A 17304-nucleotide genomic window follows, 5' to 3' on the forward strand; every position below is an offset into this window, starting at 1 on the left:
TATCATACAGATATAGTATAATTTATCTAACTGGTTTCCTATTGATAGCCATTTAAGTTTTTTCCTCTGTTTCTGTCTTCACTATAAATGAGCCAAGGACATTTTGAAAACTAACAACAAGGATGATTTATATTTCCTGATTTTAATTGTGAGATTAAGTTATGATAATTGATATTTATTGGTGATGGTACAAGAATAGATCATTGGAATAGAAAAGAAGGTCTCAGACACCCTAAGCTATATGACATTTCACACCTGGAGTATGAAACCAAAGGAAAATACCTATAAAGGAAGATATTTGACAGGTTTGCCTAAAAATTAAAAACATATTTTCTTTTTGATGCTGAACTGCATTTTCCCTTCTCCCTATCCAAGGAGTTGTCTTTCTTGTTTGCAATAGGCTTTTCTGAATTCAGTGCTTTTCTGAATTCTTTTTTCCTAAAAGTTCTTTTTCCAAATGTCAGTTTTTCCTATGTTTATCCATGACTAACTGGCATTAGTACATTGACATAATAGACCCAGTTACTATATGCAATATAAATACTTACTTTGTGTGGTCTATTTCTGAAAGAATTTAGAGCAATTTGGTAACTCTGTTTGTTAGGATAGACTGAGCTGCTATTACACAGTGACCCAGTACAGTACCACAGTCCCTCAAGCAACAATAGTAATAACAGGCATTTTTATAGTACATACTCTCTTTTTAAAAAATTTATTTATTTATTTATTGGCTGTGCTGGGTCTTTGTTGCTGCGTGTGGGCTACTCCTTGTTGCAGTGCATGGGCTTCTCATTGTGTTGGCTTCTCTTATTGTGGAGCATGGGCTCTAGGCACATGGGCTCAGTAGTTGTGGCACACGGGCTTAGTTGCTCCATGGCATGTGGGATCTTCCTGGACCAGGGATTGAACTCATGTCCCTCCCCTGCATTGGCAGGCGGATTCTTAACCACTGCACCACCCAGGGAAGTCCCATATAGCACATACTCTTTGCCTGGCATGTTATATATATTAACTCCTTTAAGTCTCCCAAGAACAGTATGTGTAGGTATCTCCATTTTATAGATGAGGAAACTGAGACACAAATAACTTATGTAATTGCTCAAGGTCAAGTAGTTAATAACTCAAGGAGCCAGGATTTGAATTAGGTATTCTGTCTCCAGAGCCTATTTGCTACACTGCCATGAGATAGATTTTTTTTTTTCTCTCACATACCCATCTAGTAGATGGGTAGGTGATCCTGGACAGTAGGCCTCTGTCTACCAGGTCATCAAAGGAAAAAGATTCTTTTTGTTTTCATCATCTCCTATGGTGGTTTCCTCATGTGTATGTGGAAAATGGTAATGGAAGAAAATGGAGAGGGCAATTTTCTTTTTAAAGGATGTGATCTGGAGTTTGTATTTACAACTTTGCCTCATACTGTTGGCCAAAAATTAGTCATATGGCTGTAACTACTGTGAGGGATGCTGGAATCTATAACCTCTAGCTAAAACTCAGAGGTTCTGTTACTGAAATGAAGGAGAGGAGAACAGATACTTGGGTTGGAGGAATTTATAATCTTTGCTGTAATAAATCAGATTGGAAATGGAAGTATAAAAGAGTTTAAAGAAGGTTACATCAGCAAGATGGAGGGGTAGGAGGTCCCAACACTTGTCTCCCCTGAAAATGCAGCAAAAACAATAAATAACCAACTAAAAACTCATGAAAATATCTCAGGGATAGCTCTGAACTTCAATGAAGAAGCATCAGAAACCGTGCAGAACTCAAAACTTGAGGATGGCCACATAGAAAAGTACAGGAAGCATTTTATCTCCACCCCATCCCCCAGTCCAGAGCAGCTTGGTACCAGAGGGTTCCCCTCAGTAGAATTTTACCCCATGGAGAAAAGGACAGCAGAAGAATCCCAGTGAGCCTTGCTGCTGTGGATGTTTATAGCCTTTGTTTCCGAGGCCTCCCAAGTCTTCACCAAAGTTGATTTCAGCTGACTGAGCTGCCTGGAGTCCTGCCTCTTGCATTTGTTCCTTGGGTATGGAGCTCTTGCTGTGGGCTCATATAGCTGCTGCATCTCCCCTCAGCTGGACTCAACTACAGTGAGCCCCAGAGCTCCAGACCTCATTTTCATGAGAGCTGCACATTCTTGCATCTTAGACACCAATGCCACTGCCACAGCAAGTGCACCAGTGCCCAAGGACCCAGGCTTTGTGGTAGTTCCATATGCACCTGATTGTAGGACCCTGGCTGGCTCTGTTACTGCTGTGAGATCCAGCATACCAGATCAGATGCCAAGGGGGATCCCTTTAGCTAGAACTTCCTCATATAGGCAGAAAAGAGGAGTACAAGAAGACCCTAGCAGCCTTTGCCCCTGAGGATCCCAATAGCTCTAGTCACCACTGCTACCTAAGGACCTCCATAGTATAGGCCACAGAAGACCCCTACAGTCAGTGCTGATGTTGACCTCAACTGATGGAGCTGCATAAAGATGCTACCACTGTGCCTTCCCAGGAAGCAAAGATGCTGCATGCTACCCAGCTGGTGTTCTTACAGTTACCTGCAGGTGAAAGTCTTTCCCTACCCAAGCCAGTCCAAAAAGGCTGGAAGAGTTGACTGCATCCTCAGATGTGCAGACATCAATACAAAACCTTCAGAAACCTGGAAAAGCAAGGAAACATGACACTGCCAAAGGAACACAGTAACTTTTCAGTAACTGAACTTAAAGAAATGGAGATATGTGAGTTATCTGAAAGATAATTCAAAATAAAGAAGCTCAGATACTTCAAGAGAAGACAGAAGCAATTCAGTGAACTTAGGAAAACAATACATGAACAAAATGAGAAGTTCAACGAAGAGAAAGAAATCATAAAAAGAACCAAATTCTGGACCTGAAGAATACAATGAATAATGCAGTAGAGAACTTCAGTATCAGGCTCAATCAAGCAAAAGAAAGAATCTGTGAACTTGAAGACAGATCTCATGATATTATAAGGTCAGAGGAGAAAAAGAAATCAGAAAGAAAAAGAGTGAAGAAGGCCTATGTGAATAGTGGAACACGATTAAGTGAAACAACATCTGTGTAATGGGAGTCTCGGAAGAAGAAGAGAGAAAGGGACAAAAAACTGATTTAAAGACATAGTGCCCGAGAACTTACCAAATCTGGTGAAGATATGGCTATGTAGGTGCACAAGCTCAAAGATCTGCAAATAGGTTCATCCGTAAGAGATCTTCACCAAGACATTTTCATCAGGCTCTTAAGGCAAAGGGAGGATTTTGAAAGCAACTAGAGAAAAAACTTGTTGTCTACATGGTAATACTGATAAACCTATTACTAGATTTCTCGGCAGAAGCCTTGCAGGCCAGGAGAGAGTGGGATGATATATTCAAATTGCTTGAAGAAAAAAACTCAATCAAAAACACTTTACCTGGGACTTCCCTGGTGGTGCAGTGGTTAAGAATCTGCCTACTAATACAGGGTATGTGGGTTCAAGCCCTGGTCTGGGAAGATCCCACATGCCGTGGAGCAACTAAGCCCGTGAGCCACAGCTACTGAGCCTATGTGCCACAACTACTGAAGCCCGTGCGCCTAGAGCCCATGCTCTGCAACAAGAGAAGCCACTGCAGTGAGAAGCCCACACACCACAATGAAGAGTAACCACTGCTTGCTGCAACTAGAGAAAGCCCACGCACAGCAATGAAGACCCAACACAGCCAAAAATAAATAAATAAATTTAAAAAACCCATCAAAGTTGTCCTTCAGAAGTGAAAGAGACATAAAGAGTTCAACAGAAAAACAAAAGCTGAATGCCCACTCTCACCATTTTTACTCAGCATATAGTACTAGATATCCTAATTATAGCCATTAGGCTAGAAAAAAGAAAATACATCCAAGTCAGAAAGTAAGAAATGAAATCATCTGTTTGCAGATGACATTATCTTATATATAAAAAACTGTAACGTCTCCACCAAAAAACTGTTAGAATTAATAAATGAATTCAGTAAAGGTACAGGACACAAAGTTAATATACAAACCATTAGTTGCATTTCTACACACTAATAATGAACTATCTGAGAGATTAAGAAAGCAATCCCATTTACAATAGCATCCAAAACAATAAAGTACTTATGAATAAGTTTTACCAAGGAATTGAAAGACCTATACACTGATCAATAAGAAGTTGTTAAAAGTTATTGAAGAAGACACACAAAAAAATTGAAAGATATCCTGTATTCTTGAATTGGAAGAATTAATATGAAAATGTTCATGCTGACCAAAGTGATCTTCAGAATCAATGCAATCCCTATCAAAATTCCAGTGTCATTTTTCACAGAAATATAAAAACTATCCTAAAATTTGTATGGAACCACAAAAGACCCCAGATAGCCAAAGCAATCTTGAGAAAGAAGGACAAAGCTGGAGGCATCACACTTCCTGATTTCAAGCTATTGTGAAGCTATGGTAATCAAAATAGTATGGTACTCAAATAAAGCAGGGCACATAGACCAGTGGAACAGATTAGAGAGCCCAGTCATAAACCCAAACATATTATGGTCAACGAGTTTTTGATAAGGGTGTTAAGAACACACAATGGGGAAAGGACAGTCTCTAATAAATGGTATTGGGAAAACTAGGTATCCACAAAAGAATGAAACTGGACCCGTGTCTTACACTATTCACAAAAATTGACTCGAAATGGATAAAAGACTTTACATATAAGGCCTGAAAGTATAAAACTCCTAGAAGAAAACTTAAGGGAAAAGATCCTTGACATTGGTCTTAGCAGTGATTTCTCGGGTAAGATAACAAAAGCACAGGCAACAGAAGCTAAAATAAACGAGTGGGACTACAACAAACTAAAAAGATTCTGCAGAGCAAAGGAGACAATATATTGAAAAGGCAACCTACAGAATGGGAAAAAGATAATTGCAAACTATATATCTAATAAGGGTTTAATATCAAAAAAATACAAAGAACTCACATAGCTGAATAGTACAAAAGAAGATAGTCCAATTAAAAATGGGCAAAGGACTTGAATAGACATTTTCCCGAAGAATTATGTACAAATGGCCAGTAGATAATGAAAAGTTGCCTTACATCAATAATCATCAGGGAAATGCAAACCAAAACCACAAAGAGATATTACCTCACACTTCTTAGAATGGCTATCATCAAAAAGAAGAGAGAGCAAATAGCGAGGATTTGGAGAAAACAGAACCCTTATACACTGTTGGTGGGAATGTAACATGGTACAGCTAATATGGAAAAGGACATGGAGGTTCCTCAAAAAATTAAAAATAGAACTACCATATCAGCAAAACCACTCCTGGGTATATATCCAAAGGAATCAAAATCCTTACCTTAAAGAATCTGTATATCCATGTTCATTCCAGCATTATTTACAATAGCCAACATTTGTAAACAACCTTAATGTCTTTCCATGAATGAATGGATAAGGAAAAGTGATTCATATATATGATGTACATATATCATATATATGAATATTATTCAGCCAATTAAAAAAAGGAAATGCTGCCATTTGCAACAACATGGACACATGGATGAATCTGGTGGGCATTTATGCTAAGTGAAATGTGCAAGGCAGAGGAAGACAAATACTGACTGTATGGTATCACTTATATGTGGAATCGTTGAAAAAAAAAAAAAAATTTCATAGAAACAGAATAGAAAGTTGGATTCCAAGGGCTGGGAGAATGGTAAATGGGGTGATAAGGTCAAAGGGTGTACATTTTCAGTTTTAAGAAGATTAAGTTCTGAGGATCTAATGTACAACATGGTGACTATAGTTAATAATACGGCATTGTGTATTGAGTTTCTGAGAGTAAATCTTAAGCATTCTCACCACGTGCACACGCACACACACATACACAAAGTGTTAACAGTGTTAACCATGTGAGGTGATGGACATATTATCTTCATCTTGATAATCATTTTACCATGATTTACCATTTTACCATATATCATCACATTTTACACTTTCAATATATACAGTTATATTGTCAATTATTCCTCAATAGAGTAAAAAGATAAAAACAAAGTTTAGAAAAATGTCCTTTAAAAATATTCTCTACTTTGTTTTAATGCACTCATTTGCTTACATGAGTACTCTCAGAGTACTCCTTTACTCTTCTTTCCTTGTGTCCCCCACCTCTATGGTCCTCATGTCCTTTTGCATTGTTTCCTGGGTGTTTCTCTAATGCATATTCATTCTTCATCCCCATTACTGCTGTATTGGTCCAGACAGTTATTGTCTTTTCCTCTGTTAATTGGTCCCCCTCCATATATATGCTCCCTTTCTTATACCTGCCAGAGTGATCTTTTGAAAAATGTAAGTTAAATCACTCTCCTCTTTAAAATCCCCAGTGCTTATCTTCCATCGGGTGAAAATCTAAACTAATTGGCCTATCATACCCTTCATTTTCTCATTCTTATTTGCTTCTCCTAGTACTTTCTCAAGCATACAAGTTAAGTCACGATTAACTTATTTTCCAAAGATATAATTTAAATTATCATTTCTTCTTCCTAAAAGCCACACTCACATACTCTTATGTCCACCCAGAAAGCTGCTATATTTTTCTCCAAAATACTGCTTAATTATTACCTGTTTTGTGAAGTGATCACTAATAACCTTGGCCCTAGGCAGTTTGCATTTATTATTCCATTCCCATGGCATTTTTAAGTATACGCCTTCATTAGTGTATACCTTTTGTATTATAATTATTTTTTGCTCTTTCTCTTTTTAACTTCATAAGCTCCCTGAGGCAGGGAGTATATTTACACGTCTTTTAAAAAATTCCCAGCACACAACACAGTGCATGGTACATGGCAGTCGGTGAAAGAAATAAATGGGGAGTGAATTGTAAATGGATGAAAAGTTATTGAAATTTATCATAAACAGGAAATGAGGTGTTTCATTCAGGCTGTTGCAATGTAAGACATTGTTAATTTTTTAGAACTTGACAACATTACATTTTTAGAGTGCTTTTCCAAATTTTGAAGTACTTTCACTTCATCTCATAGGTTTTTCAACACCTGGAACAACCTCAGAGACATTTTTTATAAGGAAATTTCATTTACTTTTCCATTGGTGATTGAAATACCAGTGTTATATATATATATAACATTCTACTTTTAGATGTGCATGTTATAGAATGCTTACCTCTGACCTACTTATAGCACATTTTGTATCACAGTGGATGACGTAGTAGATGAAAGTGATGACAACGATGATATTGATTTAGAAGCTGAAAATGAAACCGAAAATGAAGATGACCTAGATAAAAATTTTAAGGTTGGTATAAATTTCTGTGTTTAGTCAACTTTATAAATTGTATTCACAGGTATAGAACAAAGATTGGGTACATATGTATAGCTAACAGTGGATTAATTTGTTTTGTCCACATCTTTTTATCATGGATGACTATGGACGCTAAGCTATTGAAAGGAAAATAATGTTGCTTTGAATACATTAGTCTGAAAAGGGCCTTAAAATAAGTTATTTTAACTCTCTCTGACAAGGAAGATTTTATCTAACCTTTCTGACTTAGATTTTAAAGTCTAAGGAAACCTAAGGTTGAAGGAAAGTTGTTTTTTTAGACTCTTAGGTGGCAACCCATTTTGCTTTGTTAAGTGGTGGGGGGTGCCATTTTAGTATATGCAGAAAAACATCTTAACTCCTTTATTTTTCAACTGTTTAGCTTAATGCCTTTTGGGGGCACAGGGGGTTCATTTGACTCTTGTCTGCTTGGGCCTTTTTGTCTTGAAATGCTACATCAAAATTGCGGTACACTGAGTATTTGACTCTCTCTGGAGATAGGATCTAAGATACTGGAAGGAGATTTCTATCTTAATAGCAGATGTAGAACTAGTTTTATTATCACCAGATGTGATCACCAAGGCAGGCTTTGGCGAAATTGTCATGGTAGCCAGTCTAGACAATGTGATGGCATGCATCCTGGCCTCAAGAAGCTACAAAGACAAAAACATTGCAGGCTCTGGTGTTCAAGGCAAAAATCTGGGGTAACTGTGTTGGTGGTTCTGGACTTGATATGGCGAAAGAACTGGTAGGATCCAAGTTAGAAGAGTTTCTATTCTGCATGTAAAGTGTTCCTTAGATAATAGGAGGTATATTAAAATCAACTGTTTGGATTCTTTGGGAAGTGAGTGTTTAGAGATAGTAAAATTTCCTAGATTAATATTAAGTTTATAATTTAAAGTTTTGTATTTTGATGGAAACCTTTCTTTTATGTATGATTCCATGTGTATTAAAAACAAAGTATGTTGAGTGTAATTTATTCTTCATGGCTCAGGGTCCTCATTAAAAATATCTGTTGTGACCACTACAGATGTAAAAATGGAGATTGGCAGGGAAGTAGAACTCAATAGGAATTTATAACAGTGATTCTAATTTTTCTGCTTGGAAATTGTCAGTGTGTATGCATGAATACCTATTTAAAATTTTTTAAAAAATCATATGGGGATAAGTTCCATATATTATGTATCATGCTCATTTACCTCTAAATACATTAGTGTATATTTCCTCTAAGGGCAGTGATATAGTAATCTCTCAGTGTCCTAGGGGGAATTGGTTCCAGGACCCACCTCAGATACCAAAATCTACAGATGCTCAAGTTCCTTATATGAAATGACATAGTATTTGCATGTAACCTATACACATCCTCCCATATACTTTGTCATCTCTAGATTACGTATAATACCTAATACAATGTAAATGCTATGTAAATAGTTGTAAGTACAAAGTAAATGCTGTGTATATAGTTGCTGGCGTGCTGCAAATTCATGTTTTACTTGTTGGAGTTTTGTTTTTTTTAATATTTTCAATCCATGGTTGGTTGAATCTGAGGAATGGGAACCTGTGGATATGGAGGACTGACTGTATTCTGTTACATAACCACAATACAATTACCAACTTAATACATTTATAGTGATATATCATTTTTATCTAATCTACCATCCACATTCCATTTTGTCAGTGGATCTAATAATCCCCTTTAAAAGATTTTTTTTCTTTCTCCAGTATAGGATCTCGCATCAGGTATTGCATTTAATTGTCATGTCTATTAAGTCTCCTTTAATTTAGAACATTTCCACAGATTTCTTTGTCTTTTTTGACAGTCAGATCTATAAAATATAGTTATTGGCAGCGTTATTCACTGGGGTATTCGAGATTGCTCACATTTTCCCCATTTTACCTTAACACAGCAGTTATAATAAGAAGAAAAAATAATAGATTGAATTTATTGAACAGTTAATCCTGTGCTAGTCCATGCACTTTACATATACAGGCATACCTCGTTTTATTGCACTTCCCTTTATTGAGCTTAGCAGATACTGTGTTTTTAACAAATTGAAGAAGGTTTGTGGCAACCCTGTGTGGAGCAAGTCTGTTGGTGCCGTTTTTCCAACAGCATTTGCTCACTTCATGTCTCTGTCACATTGGTGATTCTCACAATATTTCAAACTTTTTCATTATTAATATATTTGTTATGGTGATCTGTGATCAGTGATCTTTGATGTTACTGTTATAATTGTTTAGCAATGAAGTATTTTTTAATTAAGGTATTTACATTGTTTTTTTAGACATAATGTATTGAACACTTAATAGACCACAGTATTGCATAAACATAACTTTTGTATGTATTGGGAAACCAAAAATTCGTCTGACTCTCTTTATTGCGACATTAGCTTTATTGTGGTGGCCTGGAACTGAAGCTGAGATATTTCCGAGGTATGCCTGTAGTAACCATTAAATCCTGATAGTAATCCTATAAGGTATGTGGTATTATTACCTCAGCTTTACAGGGCTGATAATTAGAAACCAGAGGTACAGAAAGGTTATCGGTGTAGCTGATAAGAGGTGGGACCAAGATGCAGAATAAAGCAGTCTGGTGTGAATGTTTGCTTTCTTTACCACTCTGCTCTGCTAAATATTACTTTTTTGCAAGGGCTACAGAATTGTTGGCTCTTTGACACTGCTGAGCTGTGTTATCTTATTTTTCTTCTTTACCACTGTCTGCTTCTTACTCACGTTGTCTGTTACATTTGGACTTTCCTTAGTTTTTCCTTTTTATCTAAATCACATCACTTTTTTCATGCTTTAGGTGAACCTGCTACATTGTAGTGGCTTTAATATCTGTGTTCTAATGTGACTGTAGTCATAGAGACTGTTTTTTCCTCACCATAGTGATTCAATTCTCTTTGCCCCAGATTTTTCAGGGTTTGGAGTATTTGTAGAAACCTGGAGGTTCTGTTGTAGAAGAGTCGTCTCCAGATTTCCAGGACTTGTCAGTATATAAGCTTCAATGCATTCTTTTTTTTTCTCCTTAATTTTAGAAGAACTTTAAGGAGTAGTAGGAGGTTTATTTCTTCTGAGTCTGTCAGGAGCTCTTTATCTTTGTTTTTCCCCGAACCAAAACACAAAATTTCTTGCTATTGACCTCTCAAAGTATAGTTTTCTTTCCTCACTGTGCCTCTTTTATAGGAAAATCTTTTTTTAATTTTTAAAATAGCTACTTTGTAAAGCGATATCTTCATAAAATAGTAATGAATATTGAACTACAAATATGTTTAGAGTAAGGAATACCTTTTAAAAATTTTTTATTATTTTGAAAGTATTATCTACTTTAATAGATGCTAACCAAGAAAGTTACATTTTTTGGTTCATCAATGCAGAATTTAAGGATATATGAAATTATATATTCATGTAATAATAATTACACAATTATGATACAGTAATTAATATGATACTCTAAATAAAACCAGTCTTTATTATTTATGACAATGGGGAAAATCTTTTTATTGGTTAAAGAAATAATAGCTAAATCCCTGAATATGAAATGTGAGAAATATATAGTATATTGTTCTTTTTAAAATTATGTGTTAATATGACAATATATAAATATAATCAGGTACATGTATATAAAGCATTTTAAGGATTGACACATAGTAGAATGAATTTAAGTCTGAAAAATAAGTACTTTACTCTGATAGATAAATGTAAAATTGAAGATGATTACCAATTGAAAATAAGTGGTCTTATTATCTCTCTTTAGCTGTCAGTGAAGGTAACGATGGATTTGTATTTGTGTAAGGCCAGAGTTGAGGGTCCTAGAAAATAACTTGGATAGTAGGTAACTCACACTTGTCTTTCCATCATGATGTACATTAGCTCTTTGTACACGTACAGATCAAATTGATCCTGGATACATATCCTATTCCTCCGAGGTCATATTTCTTTACATTTACCCTCTTTTTTTTTTCCCAAAGGGACATGGAAATCATTTTTGGCTGTTGTTCCATTCCTCATTGTTTTTTTTCCCCTGAAAAACAGAGTGAATGGTGGTAATGAGCTTTTCTAAGGGTGTGTGATAACCGTTAGTGCTCTTGAGGCAGTGAGTTATATTGACTAACAGTGTATTCTTTGAAATCACTGATTAGTGATTTCACATGCTGGCTCCTCTCTTTGCAAGCCACTTAACCTCTCTGTACCTCAGTTTCCTCTTTAATTAAATGGAGGTCATGATACTATCTGCTTCATAGTATTCTTATGCAGATTAAATTAGATCATTATGTAAAATCCTTAGCATAGTCCCTTACATATTTTCATTGCTCTATAAAATTTAGTTATTTTGATTATCACCACCACCATCATATACTTACGTTTTTCAATTTAGTTTTCTTAAGTTTTACTGCCCTTTAATCTGAGCAAAACGATGGCAGTTGGGGAGATTGGGGGAGGAACATAGTTTAGTTTCGATCTTGATGTTAGTTTTTCTATCTTGAGGAGCCCAAATACCATGCTATGTTAGAATAATCTTTGATGAATAGAAAACACAACATAACAACCAAAATAACAATAACACAACAACCAAAAAACATAAGCAAATTTTAATTTACAATGAAATTAATACAACCTTCTGCAGTGATTATTCTCTATGTACATGTAATTAATAATTTGGAAAGCTTTAAATCTGAAATGTATTTTGTAATGTTTTGTTTTTCTTAAATGGTGACATACTATTTTTATTATTTCAGAATGATGATATTGAAACGGATATTAACAAACTAAAACCCCAGCAAGAACCAGGACGAACAATAGAAGAACTTAAAATGTATGAACACCTTTTCCCTGAGCTTGTTGATGATTTTCAGGTACACAGAAAATTCAGCATCTTAAATAATTTTAAGAAAAAGTTCTTTTTTTCTTAGAGCTATAATCACTGTTTTCACTTCTAAAAAATGAAAGTAGTGTTGCTTTTCTGAGTGACATCAGACAGTTGTTTCAGCATTCTGAGCTACAAATTGCTGTTAGCAAAACGAGGGGACTAGGCCATTTAATTTTTGGACTAGCTGTAAAATTTTTAAATCATTTTTGTTTATCAAGTTAATTGACATAGTTTTTTATTCTTTTAAAAAATAATCTTTAAAATGGCATTTCAGAATCTTATGTTAAAGCCTTATTTTTATCAGTTGCTTTCAACTGAGGGGAGATGAGAGCTGAGAAAATGCTTAATTAAAAATGTAGTCTATGCTTGTTGAATTGTTTTTCCTGATAGTCACCATATAAGCATGGAAGGTCGGGGAAAGAGGACAACTGGAAGTCTTTGAATCTAAGTTGCTTCATAAGGACAGTGACTTCTTGTTAACATTTCTTACCCTCATTTATTTACTAGAATATAGTATTCAGCTTGGATTACACAGCTAGTAAAGCTGATTGAATTGATGGCTAGTAGTAAATATAGTTTCTTACGCTCACTCTGCTGCTCACTTGTAGTGGGTTCTTGAGTAAGTCCCTGAAACTGCCCAGAATCTTTAACTGTAAAAGGGTTTGAACTAATAATCTTAGATTTATTTAGCTCTTGCTGCAAACCCCCTCTCCCCGACCCTGCCAAGTTTCACATACTTAATTCCTGGTTGCTCAAAGAAAAAGACTTAAATGTGAAGCTATATGTGAGAAATAAAAACAGAAATACTTGCTAGCTAATGTTTACATTTCACAGTTCTAATTATTCAGGTTTCTCTTTGGGAACTAATGAGCTTTTGGATGCAATAGAAGAAGCAGCAAGTTGCTCCCTCTCCCCCTCCCCCAGTGTCTTGGTACTCCCCATAGATTTGGGGTATGTTGGAAGGTACGTTGAAATCAGGGGTAGTAGAAAGAGGGCAGGAATGAAGGAGAGGTTACTTGTCAAAGAAGAAGACAAGAAGAAGCATTTGGGAAAGGATACAGGGTGATTTTCTTTCATGCCACCTACAGGAAGTATCTGGCTGCTCTTTTCACACTTTTGTGCCCAACTAAGAACCACTTTAAAATAAAACCCCAGAGATAACAAATACTGCCAATTTAAAGCAGAAAAAATATATTGTGGAAGGGGTTTGGGGAAGGAATTGATTATTCTGTGAAGAAATGACCTATTTTCTTCTCTATTTGTATACATATAAGAATTATATAATGTGAGTAAAAACTGTAGGAGTTTTTGATGTGAGAATAGAGATGACTAGTTTGTTAACAGGTGTTAAGGTCAGGATTTTGATTCTCATTATTTCACAAGCCAGTTCTTTTCTTGTAGATTATGTTGATGAATACTTGTACATTTGCCTATTAGTTCAACAACCAGAATAGGTCACCCGTGATGGTTTCCTGCTTGGCACCTTTGAAGAGCTGGCCAACTTGTCCTTTAGTTTGGCTGCTCCTAGAACAGACTCCTACTTTTGGCCTGACTTGGTGTGACCAGGGTCAGATGGTAAAGACAGGTGTGTCTGAGTGTTAAGAGCTCTGAGGATTCTTCCCAAGTGAGATACCCCTTTTTATTGTGTTTAAGCAAAAGAACTTAATTCCAATATTTCAGATAGTACATATTTATTAATGCCATATTTTTAAAGCTTAAAGTAGAATAGTTAGCTCTATGTATGTAGTATATGTTGCAGGAAGTAGCACATTTTCTTCTATGTACGTAATTGGAAAATCATTCTAAAGTAATTGTGTTGGCACTCTTTCTCATTTTTCAGTTTCAGAGGAATACACTGTTCAAACACTTTACTGTCTAATTTTTTAAGTGTGTGTTGGAACTATGTATAGGCAGCAATATTTAAGTGATGTATTTTTGAGAATTAAAAATATTTGGTTGATTCTAAATAGGAAGTGTTTGAAATAATTTTTTTCAGCTATCATTGTATCAGATGATACCATAATATGAGATGGCAGATCATGAGATACTAAAAAGAAATGGAATTAATTTTGATTATGACTTTTTGCACTTGGATTTGCATGTCACTTTCAACATCAACCACTGAAGCTTAAAATTACTTAATGTGTTTGTTTTTACCTGAACACCACCCACTTTGTTTCCAGATGTGTTAAAGCTACTATTCAATGGCCTGACAGAGGCAGAATGAGTGCATTTGGAGTCCACATAAAGAATTATTAAAGTAGTTAGCAACAGACTTTTTTAAGGGGGCCTTACACATGCTTTTAAAGCTATGATTATTTATTTGTAGGGACAAGTATAGTTTTATTTTCTTTTGTTTCTTGATAGCAGAATATTAGAAGTGTCAAAATCCTGCATTTTCACAGCTCTGTTTTCATACATCTGTGGTGGCATGATGACATTTACCATATGGACTTCCGTTATGTTTATTTTTTTCCCCGCTTTTTAATTTGGTTTTAAATTTTTATTAAAGTTATGCATGGTCAAAGTTTAAAAAGCAAATAGTTTTACATAGTCTAATCAGGAAAAACTGTAGTCTCCTTCCTATCTGCTGTTTCCTACAATCACCTTTCCATATGTTTTTGAAGTTAGTCCCCATATTTCTAAATGATATGCGTACAGTGCCATGTCTTGATATTTCCTGCTTTCATTCTCTCTCTCTCTCTCTTTATTATCATCTTAAGATAGATGTACAGTAATTTTCAGCTTTTCTTCTCTTCTAATATTTACATTTTGAGGCTATAAATTTCCCTCTAATTACTGTTTTAGTTGCATCACACAGGTTTTGAAATTTAGTGCTTTCATTATCTTTGTTTTGAAACTTTTTTCCATTATGATTTTTCCTTTGATTCATTGGTAATGTCAGAATTTGCTTTTTAATTTCCAATTTTTTATTTATCTTTTTATTGACTTCTAGCATATTGTAGTAGGATGAGAGGACATACCCTTTATGATTATAATCTTTTGAAATTTTTGAGGCATATAACTTTGAATATGGTCAATTTTTGTTATTATTTCTCATGTCTTTGAAAAGAACTCTGCTGCAGTTAGGCACGGTTGTATGTTTGCCTAATAGGACAAGATTGTTAATTGTGTTTAGAAGCTCTTTTCTATTCTTAAGGATTTTTATTCCTATGTTATCAGTTACTGAGAAAAGTGTGTTAAAGATTTCTCATTATGAATGCAAATATATTTCTTTTTGCAGCTCTGTCAGTTTTCGTTACATATTTTTGGAGGCTTATTATTTATTGTGTATAAATGTAAATTGATTTCTCTTCCTTTCAAATTGAACTTTTATTTTTTGGCTGCGTCGGGTCTTAGTTGCGGCATGCAGGATCTTCCCTTGCGGTGCATGGGCTCTTCATTGTGGCGCGCAGGCTTCTCTCTAGTTGCGGCGCATGGGCTCCAGAACATGTGGGCTCTGTAGTTTGCAGCATGCGGGCTCCTAGTTGAGGCATACGGGCTCAGCAGTTGTGGCATGTGGGATATTAGTTCCTCGACCAGGGATTGAACCTGTGTTCCCTGCATTGGAAGGTGGATTCTTAACCACTGGACCACCAGGGAATACCCTCAGATTGAACCTTTTATTGAAGTTAGTTTTTATCTGTAAGACTTTAAGGCAAAAAGTTTTTTTAAAAAAATAAATATTAATATAGTTACATAAATTTTAGTTACTTGCCTGGTATCTTTAAAAATCTTTTCACGGGCTTCCCTGGTGGCGCAGTGGTTGAGAATCCGCCTGCCGATGCAGGGGACACGGGTTCGTGCCCCGGTCCGGGAAGATCCCACATGCCGCGGAGCGTCTGGGCCCGTGAGCCATGGCCGCTGAGCCTGCGCGTCCGGAGCCTGCGCTCCGCAATGGGAGAGGCCACAACAGTGAGAGGCCCGCGTACCACAAAAAAAAAAAAAAAAAAAAAAATCTTTTCACCAACTTCTTGTTACCCTTAGCTGTTTATCTTTTAAACAGCATATAGTTGGATTTTAAAAACTGAAGTCTGAGTCTTTGCTATTTATTAGATCACTTACATATAATTATTCATATATTTGAATTTGTGAGATCTTATTTTGTATTTTTATTTGTTTCATCTCTGTGTCTTTGTGTCTTTTTCTTGCCTTTGTTTGGATTATTTTTCCTCCTTTTAGTTTTTTCACCTTTATATGAAAACTATACAGTCTCGTTATTTTAATTTTATTCAACTTTCTTGAGGTATAATTTTTTCACCTTTATATGAAAACTATACAGTCTCGTTATTTTAATTTTATTCAACTTTCTTGAGGTATAATTTATGTGCAACAAATTGCATTCATTTAAAGTGTAAGTTTGACATATATGCAAAAATTCTAGTTACTCTTTAAAAAAAATTTATTTACTTCATTTATTCTAGTTTTGGCTGTGTTGGGTCTTCGTTGCTGCATGTGCACTTTCTCTAGTCATGGCGAGTGGGGGCTACTCTTCGTTGCAGTGCACAGGCTTCTCATTGTGGTGGCTTCTCTTGTTGTGGAGCACGGGCTCTAGACACGTGGGCTTCAGTAGTTGTGGCATGCAGGCTCTAGAACACAGGCTCAGTAGTTGTGGTGCACGGGCTTAGTTGCTCTGTGGCATGTGGGATCTTCCTGGACCAGGGGTCAAACCCGTGTCCCCTGCATTGACAGGTGGATTCTTAACCACTGTGCCACCAGGGAAGCCCTCTAGTTACTCTTGATAAAATAGTAAATATATGTATTTACTAAATTCTGAAGTTAATTAGGATCTTTCTTTTCTCTTCTTAATTATAAAAGGAAACTTAGGATACTTTATATACACCTTCCAAACCTTCAAAACTTACATGCTTTGAATTTATATTTTAACTCTAGCTTTAAAAAAAAACCTCATATGATGCTACTGCTTTGTGTTTAGTTTCAGTGTTTAAGATTTATGCACATTTTCACTACCTTTTTACTTTTTATTTCTTCTTGTTTCTCAGACTTTCTGTTTGAATTGCTTTCCTCCTGCTTGAAATGTTTTATAGCGTCTGTCTATCTGTCTCTTTTTTGGTCCAAAAATGTATTTATTTTGTAATTCTTCTTGAAACT

At 35.7% G+C, this 17304-nt stretch overlaps 1 protein-coding gene across 3 annotated transcripts in view; it reads left to right on the top strand.

The window, feature by feature from the left end:
• AGTPBP1 (ATP/GTP binding carboxypeptidase 1) overlaps positions 1–17304 on the top strand; it is a 178089-nt gene that overhangs the window by 78547 nt on the left and 82238 nt on the right. For all 3 annotated transcript variants that reach the window (XM_059072436.2, XM_059072438.2, XM_067041223.1), the window contains 2 exons: positions 7201–7298; positions 12062–12178. In XM_059072436.2, coding sequence (XP_058928419.1) covers positions 7201–7298; positions 12062–12178 — 215 coding nt within the window. The remainder of the gene's footprint in view (positions 1–7200; positions 7299–12061; positions 12179–17304) is intronic.

The sequence above is a fragment of the Kogia breviceps genome, chromosome 8 (assembly GCF_026419965.1).
Source record: "Kogia breviceps isolate mKogBre1 chromosome 8, mKogBre1 haplotype 1, whole genome shotgun sequence".
Taxonomy (NCBI): Eukaryota; Metazoa; Chordata; class Mammalia; order Artiodactyla; family Physeteridae; genus Kogia; species Kogia breviceps.